General features: G+C 48.2%; 1 protein-coding gene across 1 annotated transcript in view; it reads right to left on the bottom strand.

The window, feature by feature from the left end:
- COL27A1 (collagen type XXVII alpha 1 chain) overlaps window positions 1–13,017 on the bottom strand; it is a 164,343-nt gene that overhangs the window by 50,081 nt on the left and 101,245 nt on the right. Inside the window, exons 26-28 of the mRNA XM_072883342.1 lie at window positions 11,268–11,321; window positions 10,136–10,189; window positions 6,823–6,876 (exon numbers count right to left, since the gene is read on the bottom strand). Coding sequence (XP_072739443.1) covers window positions 6,823–6,876; window positions 10,136–10,189; window positions 11,268–11,321 — 162 coding nt within the window. The remainder of the gene's footprint in view (window positions 1–6,822; window positions 6,877–10,135; window positions 10,190–11,267; window positions 11,322–13,017) is intronic.

Consider the following 13,017-nt stretch of genomic DNA (forward strand, 5'->3'; position numbering starts at 1 on the left):
AAGGCTCGGAGGCATCTGGGGAGCTGCCCGGGGTGACCAGGACACCCAGCAACCCAGCAAAATACACAGACCTGCCCTGGGCTGGGTACTGGGCTGCCCAAAGAGAAGAGAGGCATCAGCATGTGTATGGCACTGGCACCCTGCGAAAGCACCCTGTCACCCAACTTCTCAGCCTTCCTGGAAAACAAACTGTTCCCCTCCTCTTTGAGCAGCCATTCAGATATTTTGTGCAATTACATCTTTACTATCTGAGATGATGAGGTGATCTGCTTGTGAAGAAGGGGAAGGATGTGCAGAGGGGAAGGATTCAATAGCTCAGCCCTGGTATTACAGAAGGAGGGAGGAAGGATCAGAGGCAAGTGGGACATGGAAACGACAGTGATGACCCAGCTTAGAGGTTTCCATTCCAGGACAGATGCTGCTGGGGAATGAAAGTGGGATGCGTCTGGCCTCTCCAGACCCATCTTCTGTAGCCTGTCCTGCCCTGTCCAGCCCCTTTGCCGGTGCTGGGCTGCTCTGAGCTGGGTGGAGGCTGTTGGATGCCCTCAGCCCTCACTCAGCGCTGCAGCAAGGGCAGTGACGGCTGTGGTTCTCAGTGGTCCAACTGGGCACGGCTGGCTGGCTGGGGAAGTGTTTACGGTATCCTCGTTTCTTCCAGCAGAGCCCTGTCACCAGCATCGCAGGATCTGCCAGGGCAATCTCACTTCACAGTAGTCACCTGCCTAATCCCATCACAACACATCTCATCGGCATCTGACCTAAAGAAGGAGAAAGTGACCCTGTATTCGCAAATGCATGTGGCAAGCTTCATCTTCTCCTGCCTCCTGGGCCGAAAGCCAGGATAAAGGCTTCCCCTAATTCGCCCTGACAGGAAAGGCTACATTTAGGCAATTAGTTAAATCTTTAAAACTCTCTTTTACTGACAATGCTGGTTAGAGATGAGCGAGTGAGGTCCTGGCAGCTCTCCAGGGAGCGTCCTATGCCAAACGCCGCAAGGCACAGCACGGTGCCTTCCCCCTGCAGACCTGGCGGCTTGGCCTTGCAGGCAGGGCTGAGCGCAGCTCCCCAGGCTCCCCTTGGACCCTCAGTGCTTCAAAATTAACTGAACAGCCATGAGCATGGCAGGGCAGAGGGACCAGGGCGAGCGTATAGACAGGCACCTTGAGGAACAACCTCCTAAGGGCATATGCAGCATGGACCCATCCTAAGAATGGGGTAGGGAGGTTGCAGTGAAAGGCATGGCTTTATCACCAGTGTCAGCATCTCTAGGAGCCCATGAAACAGAGAAGGAAGCTTTTCTGTAGTCTATGCCAGTATTTATATGGCGGCACACTGCTCAGGAGAGGTCCCGCTGGGCCAGGGCTGTACAAACAGTGCAAGCTCCAAGTAGCTTTACAATGTAAACAGGAAAAAACGGAGGGTTAAATCGAGATCTGTCCGCTCCTTTGCACATGGGCAGTCAAGGCACAGAGAGATACAGGTTCACGGCTGATGGAGCATTTGAGAACCTCCTCAACTGTTTCACCAAAGCCAGTTGGACATGAATAGGCGGCTCAAAGGCATTGCCACATCCATTTCAAAGCAGCTCACCCGATGTCACGCGGGGATTCACAGCACAGGGACGTGCCTGGGCAGTCCCATTGCAGCACATGAGCCACAAGACCAAGTGTCATCACTCATTGCTACCTAAACAGATGAGTTTCCCCTTTTGGTTGTGTTGTTAGGCAAGAGGAGCCAAACTGGTATGGCACAGGAAGTCACAGCTCTGTGACCCTGTGTCCGAACGTTGATGCTCTAGCTGCAGTGAGGCACGCTTGTGCTGAGGTCCTGGATCTCAGCAGGCAGCAAGACACTCAGGGCTGGGCAGAGCCCAGCATTTTTAAAATTCTAGTTTCAATGTCTTATGTGGGCACATTTCTTGCTATAATCCCTGTGTAGGTCCCCACGGAGCTATGTAGTAGAAAGCTAGCATTAAGTCCTTGCAAGTCTCACCTGCAGTCACATTCTGCTGTCTGTAATCATGAGTTATTTTTAATGTAGGCTCCAGCAATGGTAGCAAAGCAGGTCACAGTGCCACACGATCAGTGGGTACACAGGCCAAGACAGTATTTCCCTCAGAGACGTGCAACACTGAGCAGCCCTATCAGCAATCCCAGACTAAATAAAGTGTTACGATGTTGGCTAGATATGAACAGCGTCAGCTCACAGACGCAGGGGGATTCAGCTCCAGGCTTTACAGCTCGGGTTTATTGCTAGTCCATGTGAGGCCATAGAGATATACAATGCTGCTAGAGTAGACAACGTTCCTGCAGAACAGAGCTAAACACTCAACAAGGTGTTTCCGCAAAGCAGAGCTGCATTTCCCCCTGTTTAAACAGATACTCAGAGCTCAAAGAGAGACAGTAACCAGCCTCCGAATAGCAGAAGCAGCAGCATGAACAAGCAGTCAGTAGCTCCCTTCCAGAAATCCAAAGCTTCTTCCTTACCCCTTTAACCAAATATTGATATTTCACTGTCACAGTCTGGCCAAAGGAGAAGCAAGCAGATCCCTTGACTGAAGCTGAAGGGAGACATCGCTGGCTGTAGATCTGTAGCTAACTTTTCCTCAAAGACTTCTAATGCCTTTTCAGCCAACCAGAAAGATCCCTGGGAGCAAACCAATATACCTCTGCTTTCTCTCCGTGAACAACTACTCAGCTGGGCCTGGAAAAAGCACCTATTTTCAGGTTTGCTTAGATAACACCAGTTTACAAATCCCTAGCATTTACAACTTCCTGCAGTCAGTGATGCTGCGAAGCATCGGGTCCGTGTGGCAGAGAGAGAGCGGTCCCCTCCCGCACAGAGCGGCGGAGCGCTGGGAGTGCAGGCGTGCACGTCTTATCTCCTCTTTGCAGGCGTCACCTGGGCAATAGTTAATGCAGGAGCTTGATGAATGAATGGCACAGTGGAAAAGAAATATATGCTTTGGGATTTGAAAAGCTCCTCCGAGTCGCCTGAGCCAGCAGCCAGCATCCCCTCCAGTGAGAGGGTAAAATGCCAGAAATATTGACAGACACCTTGTCCAGAAGAACGGGGCAAGGTAAGTCACTTTGCAGCAGGATTTCAGGTGCAGCTTTATGATCTGAGTTGCAAAGTCATGGCTCCAGTTGATATTTAGCCTTTTGCAGTGATTCTCAGTCAATACCTGGGCTTTTTGATATTGATATCCTTGACAGAGGATGCTGGAGACCACAAGTTTTCCTGCCGCGAGGAGCTGATTAACAGAAATGTGCTTTTGAATTTAAGTGAGATAGGGTGAAGAACTTGCTGAATCAGCTGCCTCCAAATTTAAACCTTGATTTGGTTAAATAATTAGGTTTAAACATGTGCATAGCTGTCACTAGCTGAATGTTAAGCACATGTCTAAGTGCTACACTGAGTGCGGATGAAGGGAAATAAGCCTGGGCTGACAGGTCCAAGTTGCTTGTCCTTAGGGAAGAGGAGAGGGGTAACCGTGTTTGTGGAAGATTGTTCAGTATCAGTTTGATGGGCTAAACAAAGACTTGGGAAGGAACAAAAGCCCTGTCATGACTAAAAAGAAAGTTACACTTTTGAAAGAATTTTCTTTTTAAAATTTGTACTTATATCTTGACAGTACAAAAGCTATCACAACATAAATGCAGACCCCCAAAAGTCTCCATTGTTCTTTACAATCGAAACCATATTTGCTATTTACGTTTCCTTCAAAAGCAAAATTACTTTAATGAAGTATCCACAAACAGAGCTCATGGAATCCACAAACATCTGGTGGAGGCTGCATTCATGTTTCCACTCTGAATTGAATTACGGCCCTTTTGTAAACTAGGATAGACAGAGGGTAATGTCTGAAATTACAATTGGGGGATCATTTCTCCATCCTGAGAAAACCAAGAGCCGGAATAGCAGGACAAACTAAGCAAACAAAGAATACTATGTGCCTGGAATATCTTCTGAGAGTATGAAGAGAAGGAAAATGTGAGAGAGAGATATACAAACCAGAAATCCTCCAGGCAGGAGATCTGCTGATCCTTACAATACTGACTTTCCCACATCATATTCACTGAGGTCTGCAGGATTTCAGAGCAAAGCCCAAGTTCCTTCTCTCTGCTGGGGATCTTAGAAAGGATGTCGGTCTGTCTCATAAATTCTGTATGGATTATATCACTGTGGTGCTCAAACGCACCAAATCTCCACCACGCCACAGTCCAGCAGTGAGTGTTGAGGGCAGGACCAGCGCAGGGCACCAGCAGCACATCCAGACACTCAGCACCCGCTGGCAGAGGCTTACCCCTCTCTGATACCGGTGTCCTTAGGGCAAGATCAAGACCTTAACGCACCCTCTTCCCGGGGCACTGCCTCCTGTTCTACCTTCACGTTCTGCACTTCCTGGGGTGACTTTTTGCAGGGCTCTGCAGCCAGCCAGGATAGAGCCACTGCTGCATTTCTGGTTTTCAGGGCTGGGATGCACTTTGAAGTCTGGGCTTCCTCAGTGGAGGAAGGTCCAGGGGGAGCGACTGGCATGGGGTCTGCCGGACTCAACATCTGGAGAGGAAACGCAACCCAAGGCCATGAGACTGAATGTCTCTACCACGCTGTACATCATTTTGAGGATGGACAGTGCTGGTGGCAGTTGGTGTCCTGCAGGATTTCTCTTGAGGATTTGGCACCCTCTCCCTGGATCTATCTACACCCAAAGGCAGGTCCCTGCTGTGCCAGCCAACCTCCTTTCTTCGGAACTGAATCCAGCTTTTCTCTTGGTTTTACCTTGTGTGATAATAAATATCCCCTTTGTCATTCCTGACAGTACAAGTGGAGCTGAAAACAGTCTGGTCAGCTGTACTCTCCTTGTGGGTTGAGGACTTTAGGCCAATGCAGATGTAAGAAGCCAAAGATTTATGTGAGTAAATCTCGCACAACCCAAGAGCCAAACACCGCAGTTGCACGCAGCTGCCTGCGGTAAGGAGAGGCTCAGTGCCAGGGGATGCGGCTGGCATCCCCGGCTGGCAGCTGGGAGGAGGCAGCACTGGGACTCCTTCTCTGTCACTGCATATATTAAAGGCACTGGCAGAAAGTCTGATCACCTCGGAGGACCCACCTCTCCAAGAGCCCGCACAGTCGGTAGCCTGGATTCATTCAGTAGTTTTACCTTGAGACATTTTCCCCTGTCCATTCAAAGCCTCCCATGAAAGTGCATCCAGTTTCTCATCCATCATGATCATGGATGTCCCAGACAGCTCAGTTAATTGCTGCTATGTAGCACAGAGAAACCTTGCTCCCCAGGGGACCCTCTGAGAGCAGAGCTGGGGAATGAGATCCATGGGCCTTCCCACCAAGGAGAACAGAAGCAAGGAAGCTGTTTTTCCCAGCCATAAGTTAAAAGCTGAACCCTGATATGCATCTGCTGGGCTTGGATGTTACTGCTGTCCTTCTAGCTGTGCTTTTACAGCTTAAAGCAGTTCCAGGGTACATAACTCTGTGGTTATAAAGCTTTCTAGTTGGTTATTGCATTTCCTTTTGCTGGTCCCAGCTATTCGAAGAGAGTATTACCTCTGGTATAGGGAAACATATGCAATCCTTGGCTGTCCCAGATTCCCCAAGCAGGCGTTGCAGTAGAAGCAGAGACTGGGGGTGGGTAAAATGTATAGTTTACTCCAGCCTACGTCTTTGAAAATGAAACATGGAAACAGATATCTTAAGATCCTTGGAGGGAGAAATGCAAAATATGTTGTTGTTGGGGCCTTCAGCAGAACCCATGTGCGCTCGCTATTAATACTTTGTAAAGCAGCTGGACAAGGAAAAACAACCCAAAGCAGGGATGCTCCTGCAATAAATGTCCGGTTGAAGAAGAAGAAAGATTGAAGGGCTCAGTGGGACATGGGTTGGATGTCACAGGCAGGAAAACAAGCAGCTTTGGCAGGTCTAGAGGTCATTCTGCTGTCGGCTGTCACCCAAACAGAGCAGGAAGAACCACATATGAACTGACACAGGGTGCTTGTGAAATATTTATCCAGTGTAACATGTACTTGTAGCACTGTCAGTGATGCTAGCATTAGCTGGGGTCTGCTCTTTCCAGGCAGACCAAGGATTCACACACGCTTACAGTGTGGTACTGTTTAGATATGCACAGATCAAACCAGGGTCTTGTGTTATGGGCTGGAAAAACCCATTGAAAGACACAGGACGTGCTTATAATTTGATCTACTGACAATGCAAAACACACCTTTCTCACAACCCTGCGGAACGCTGCCAGAAGATATTAATCCTGTGAGACTGGAAGTGGAGACATGGGCTGTTCGGCTCCTTGCCAGCTCCGTTTCTGCCTGCCTTGTCTCTTAATTCTATGTCATGGCATAACATTTCCTGCTTTATCTGCCTCCGGTTAAATCGCTACACTTCACATCTCAGCTGCTCTCTCTCCCTTGGCAGCAAAGGCACCTTTTCTAGTCTTCTACCTGCACCCTTTTCCCCAGCCCAGATACAACTTCAGATGACTAAATCTTCACCATCCTCACCAGAAGTGTCCATAAACCCTGTTTTGACATTGCAGGTGGTTGGGAAAGACAAGCTGGACCACTTCCATGATAAACTCTACACCGGGACACCCCTCTGCCCATACACATCACTTGCATTTGCATCCTTGGTACGACTTGCTTCAATGACCGCAGTCTTTATGCACAGCAGAAACATGGCTGCGGAGGTGCTGCCCCAACTGCTGCTCATCTTCACACCCCCAAACTAATCCACCAGATTACTTTTCCAATGGCTGAAAGAGGAGAGGGATAAAAGCTTGTGGAAAGTACTTACCCTGCGGCCTTTCATCCCTCTTATCCCTGGTGCACCACGGACTCCTGCCGGACCCTGGAAGGGGAAAAGGGAAACAAAATGAAGATGGAAGAGGAAGAAGGCAGCAGCTGTTGGTAAGACCCCACATCCCTACGTGATCTGCAGGGGCCTCAGACGCAGATCCCTGACCAGCAGGTTGGTTCATTAAACTCTTGCCAAAGACATTACCATATTTACTTGTCTACAAATGGTCTTTTTTTTAACTCACTGATTGTCTTTGGATTATGAACATTTAGGCCAAGGATCCTGGCTGAGGTTTGTATGCTTAAGTATCTGCAGCCTGTTGTCTGTGTAAGTGGTGTGATTTGAAGAGAAGTCGAACAACCAGAATTCCCTCCGAAGCTATTAAAAGCAGCTGTTGCTCAGTATCTGTACAAAAATAATAATAACCAGGATCTGTTTTTCCGTTGTCCAAATACAAAATCAGACACCTCATCTTAGGTATCCAAGTTTGACCTTTTCAGCCAAATACTGATTTTATCTTCAAGTAACTGTTGCCCTGTTAGTGCTGCATAAATACTGGCAGATAGATGCTGATTTCATTTGGACTGTTGGGGTTGCGGATGATCCTGTTCTTACACTTACAGAAAGGTTTCAGGTTTTCTTTTAACCTGGATTTGTAGACACTTGATTCATTAATGTGCATACAGAAAATGCAGAAGAAAATTAAACAGCCTTTTTTTTCCTGTTAGAATATTTATCAGTTTCAAAAATTAGAGGATATGTTCAATTAACAGGACTTATTTCTGTATTATAACTTAAAAACCCCATATTTAAAGTTAGTGCCTTTCTGCTGTCAGAAATGAAAACCTCAAAATGACACATTCCATTCTTACTCTCTCAAACATTCCACCTCAAGTTTTGCTATTTATATATTAATAGCTTTTACCAACCGTCAACCCTGCAAACTCCACCAAGGATCAGAACAAAATTGGACTGTGATCTTCCTACTGCTTGTACCACTGCCACTAATAAAGATCGTGCTTTTGGAATGGAGGTATCTTTCTGCATGGCATGTAAATTCAGAACACAAATGCTTAGCTGTTCTCACTCAAGATGGAAAAGTTAGTTGACTGTAACTATATTTGTAATCACAGTAAATCTTGGTTTTGCTACTGAGGTCAGTAGCGACTGGCACAGACAAGCAGTAGATGTGTCAGATGCCTGTTTTGTAGAGATTTTTATGATAAACACATATTGAAATGAAATTCTTTGTTGGTATTTGGAAAATCCTCCTGGAAGTCTCAGCCTATCCCAAATAGCTTATGAAAATACAAGCACATAAACATTCGTTGTGATGGCAAAATGTCGAGGGAAATTCTCAGCTATGCTGAGAATTTCAAGGAACCGTTTAGGAGAAGATGAGTGACCTTTAATATACCTATATGTATACACTATTTTCAAAACTGTGTATTAACACAAAAGATATACCATGATGGTGAGCAAGAAGAGAGAAAAGGAATTCACAAGCCTCAGTGAGCTGAGATTAAGGGCAGTTTCCTACCATTCACTATACCTTTGCTTTCCATTCCCAATCACCCTCTACTGAATTAATCAGCCATCAGAGCTGCTAAGGCTCACTGGATAGCTTAATCTCAAAGATTTTAACAGTTTAGGACAAACAACAACAGCATGCCTCAGGTCTGGCCTGAAAAGCAAATAATGAATGTTTGGTGGAGAAACAGGCAGAAACAGCTGGAGTTAATGAGTGGGGATTTGATATTAGGGGATTATTTGATTTACTGGCTTTGTGGGGAAGTTTGACTTATTGAATTATGACTTTTTAAAATGCAGTCTTGGAGGAAACATTTTGCTTGGATGAACTTGTTAGTTATTTGCCTGCAGGAGAACAGGGAACTGAAGGAAGCGGAAGGACTTGGGAATGGTCTCAGCTCCCAGAGCTCTGCAGAGAGGTTTTGGCATCTCCAGTCAGAGCTGATGCCTCAACTCATACTGTGGTCATCATGCCCCAGTGAAGTAAGACAAAACTCAGCCTTGGCTAAAGGTACTAGTCAGTGGTGCACTAGATAGTGCTTCAGGACTGGGAGCTCTCTGCCACAGGGCCAGTGCAGAACCCACCTCTGCCAAGGACGCGCTCCTGTCCTCCCCTGTGCTCACAGGCATGGAGTAAGGAGGGGGCCTGCCTAATGCTCCAGCTATCCCCAAGTCATGCAGCAGCTAATGTGCTGGGAAAGTTGCTAAAAAAGGGACATCTGGAGACATCCAGCTGCCTCCTAGACTTCTGTCAACAGCAAGTGCTGCCAGGAGGGGCCACAGAGCAGCTCACTGCTGGGGGCTGCGGGCAGCATCATGCTCCTTTTATTGTAAGGGCCTGGCCAGTGCCACATTGCTGCTCTTCAGGTCACCTCGAGGTGCTGCTTGACCTCAGACCTTTTCTCTCCCTCACCTCCATTGACTTGCAACTGTGAAATCTCTCCCCAGCCAGCAGCTGGCTGCAGCCGGTGGGCCCCGAGCATCCCCGAGCTCCCCACAGTAGGCAGAGCTGCCGCTGATCTGGAGGCCAAACCTTTGGCACTGCCCGGGCATTTCACTACTGTGATCTTCCTCCCAATTAACAACACTGTGGGAATTCACACACTGAGCAAAATCCATTCCCTGTACCCGCCCAGAGCTGCCTTTCTGTTGGTTCCAGCAAACAACACACACAGGCATTTGTGCTGCTGGGAGAGCCAGAGCTCCATCTAAACAACGGCTGTGGGAAACTGGAGCCACGCTAAAATCTACCTCCACACCAATTGCACGCTCCAGCCACAGCTGCACATGCAGCAGACGAGCCCATCCAGGCGGAGGGTGCATCTGGGGGCAGCTGCTCTGCTGCTCCTCTCACTCCAGCGAGGGTCTCTGAAAATGCACGATGCAGTCACTGCATGATGTGGTCACCACGTGATACAGTCACTGTATCGCGTGATGTGATCACCACACTGCCAACAATTCCCAGCAGAAAGAGAGGGCCTTGCAATAACACCTTGAGCTAGTGAGCTTGTGTCCTGCTGAAAGATTGAGGCTGGATTGTGAGTTTTGGATCCCCTATTAGGGAAACAGGCTACAAAAGCTTGAATTAAGCACTACTGTTTTTTAGCATCTCTTTCCATGTTGCTCCTGCCCATGCCCCATCCCTTTCCCCATATCTCTTGTTCCTATCAAACTCAAACCAACTGGGACACAGTTGCTTGACCCAGCCCATGAATGCCCAGGATACGGGGTGCCGATTTTTGGTGTGCGCTATTACAAAGTGATGATAGCCTTTACTTACTGTTGGTCCAGGGATCCCAGGAAAACCCACTCCTCCTGGTGTCCCGGGGTGCCCCTAAAAGAGAAGGAAGAAGAACACGCCTGGTGTGAATTCCCAGGATCTGCTCAGCCCTTCTTCCTCCAAGTGGGAAGACAGGAAAAAAGGCATTGTTGGTTGCTTGCAAAGTCAGGCAGGTCTGTTATTTGTCAGGGTACAATTGCTCAGGGGCAGATGGAGAAGGCCAGACTGTCCAAAGCGCAGCTCCAACCTCGCTAGCAATATAAACAGCTAGATTTTCTGAACAGCCCAGTAGAGAATGGGCTGAATTAATACAAAAATCTGTCTTTGGGTCTTGTGTTATGGTAGACAGGAGGTAAGTGTCAGAGCAAGACAAGATCTTGCTGAGATCCCCTCTGTTAAACTCCTAAATGAGGATCCTCAAATGGCAGTGCTGCCAGGAGGGGCCACAGAGCAGCTCACTGCTGGGGGCTGCGGGCAGCATCATGCTCCTTTTATTGTAAGGGCCTGGCCAGTGCCACATTGCTGCTCTTCAGGTCACCTCGAGGTGCTGCTTGACCTCAGACCTTTTCTCTCCCTCACCTCCATTGACTTGCAACTGTGAAATCTCTCCCCAGCCAGCAGCTGGCTGCAGCCGGTGGGCCCCGAGCATCCCCGAGCTCCCCACAGTAGGCAGAGCTGCCGCTGATGAGCGTGCTGCCCAAGCGTGCTGCCCAAGCAGCCCCACATCTCCAGCTGCCCCTGGCAACTTGGTGGGATGTGAACAACAGACCCTTGTTCCCGGACCCCGTCTGTTCAGTAGCCAGGATGCTTGGAAACAGGCAAACCTTCAGGTGCCGTAGCTTGCTGTTCCTAGTTACCTCTACTTGACACAACAGGTCCTCAGCTGATGGAGCTGCAGAACACGTGTCGACAGCCAGTGTTTCTCTGAAGGGGAGGCTGCTGAACATGACTGCTGGGGAGAGGTTATACCTCAATATCCAGTCAGTCGAATGGCTATTCCCATCCCCACAGAGACAGGATGAATTTGCAGCCGTCGTCACGTAACTAAAAGACCACGAGAAGCTGCACCCTTCGCTAGGACAGAGATAGAGAGGCAGCAGCAAGAGCGAGAGAATGCAGACTTACTCCTTACCATCGACCCCTTGACTCCTGGAGGGCCTGGGGGTCCCACTGAGCCACGGTCGCCCTAGGAGAGACACAGGTGCATGGGGAAGAGTGAGGACTTTTGCTAACAAGCACTCTGAGCTGGCAGCAACGGGGATCTACAGCAATGAAACGACTAAAAGATCCACAAATTGCAGTCTATGCCATCAGATTTCTACCAGAAAGGCTTCCAGTACAGGATAATCATCACCCTCTTTCAAGTGTCCATCTCATCAGAGTAGTTAAAGGACTACAGCAAGAATTAGCTAATCCTCCATATCCCAAGAGAGGGGACTTTCCTATTGCCATCAAACCACCAAGGAACAAGAAACAAGCAATGCACTCAAGACCACCTTCAACTCCGGACAGTGCTAGGACTGGATCCCAGGAGATCTCCAGCCCTTCCCACTCAAGGCACAGCACCTCTCTCTGTTTGCAGTATCATAATTCCTACATGTTCTGGCATTTTTAGAGGCATGGATTTGAAAGCTGTGGTCATGAGGCCCTGCTGAGAGCAGGGCATCAAGTTGGAAAAAAACAGAGATGCTGCCTGGAATAGACAGCTTTCAGAAGGAGACCGTAGGCGTTTTGGGGGGACTCCCTAACCTGAGGCTCATACTGAGACCACAGTGAAAACAACAACGATCTGGAGGCCTGCGTTTACGAGGTGTTCAGAGCTGGATGCCTCCACAGCCCACCCTAAAGATACTATCCCTTCTAAAACAAGCCACCATTTGGCATTAAAAAGATTAACGTACCAAAAAAATCACTTATTAATTCCAAAAGTCTTACTTATCCCCACATGCAGAACATCTCACTTCCCCTGAGTACATCCTTGGCTCTACAGCTCAGCCAAGAACGGGAGACGAGGTGTAAGCTTCTGTGAGCACCACTGTGACCCACTGGTGCAAGGATGAGTCGAAGGCATGGCTCTCGCAACGTGATGTCCACTGCTACTTTTTGGAGATGGTGGCAATTCCCACTGCGACTGCCTGTACTCTCCCTGGCAGCCCCGGTAATGCACTGGGAATTAGGTGTGTTATGTTCGTGTGCTTAGGGGGATGAGGAAGGAGGAGTTTGCAAATGCTGCCAAGTAGTTTACGCCCAAAATCTGACCTACCTTCCAACAGCCAAAGTGTAAGGGGAAATGTTTTCTGGGCTCTAAGCAGCTTATTAAAAACAAACCCCAGAGTTTGTGTTGTCACCAGTTGGCCCTTGTAAACCAATGTAAGGATTTTTTCCCCCTGAATGCATGGATTTTATTAAGTATGTATTAACTGTATTGTTCTCTTTGATAATCTTTGGATTCTACTGGCTTCAGTCTTAAGTTTTGCAGCTCTCAGGACGAAGATTGCTGACTCAGCTATGTCTAATGAAAGCATATTTCCCACTTCATTTAGCTGACAACAGCATAGTAAGCTGTAGGATGCTATGCCAACTGGAGGCCTGGATGAGGTTTTGATTTCATGATAGTTATTTCTGTCATCGGTAAGTTTGTACTGGTAGAGAAGTCTGATAGAAATCGCAGCTGTGCTGAGGATCTCCTAGGGCAGATTTTCAAAGGACAGCCTGGGTTTGCCTGGAGACCAATGTAACATCATCATGTTGCAGAGTTGATCTACAAGATGAGGACAGCTCATGTGGTCAAGGCATTGGCACAGAAGTCATAGGGCCAGATGTGAATTTACTGGAGTGGGAAAAAAGATCTTCCCACGTCTCCTGCATGGCAGACCCCTTAT

This window comes from Ciconia boyciana, chromosome 18 (genome assembly GCF_034638445.1).
Source record: "Ciconia boyciana chromosome 18, ASM3463844v1, whole genome shotgun sequence".
NCBI lineage: Eukaryota > Metazoa > Chordata > Aves > Ciconiiformes > Ciconiidae > Ciconia > Ciconia boyciana.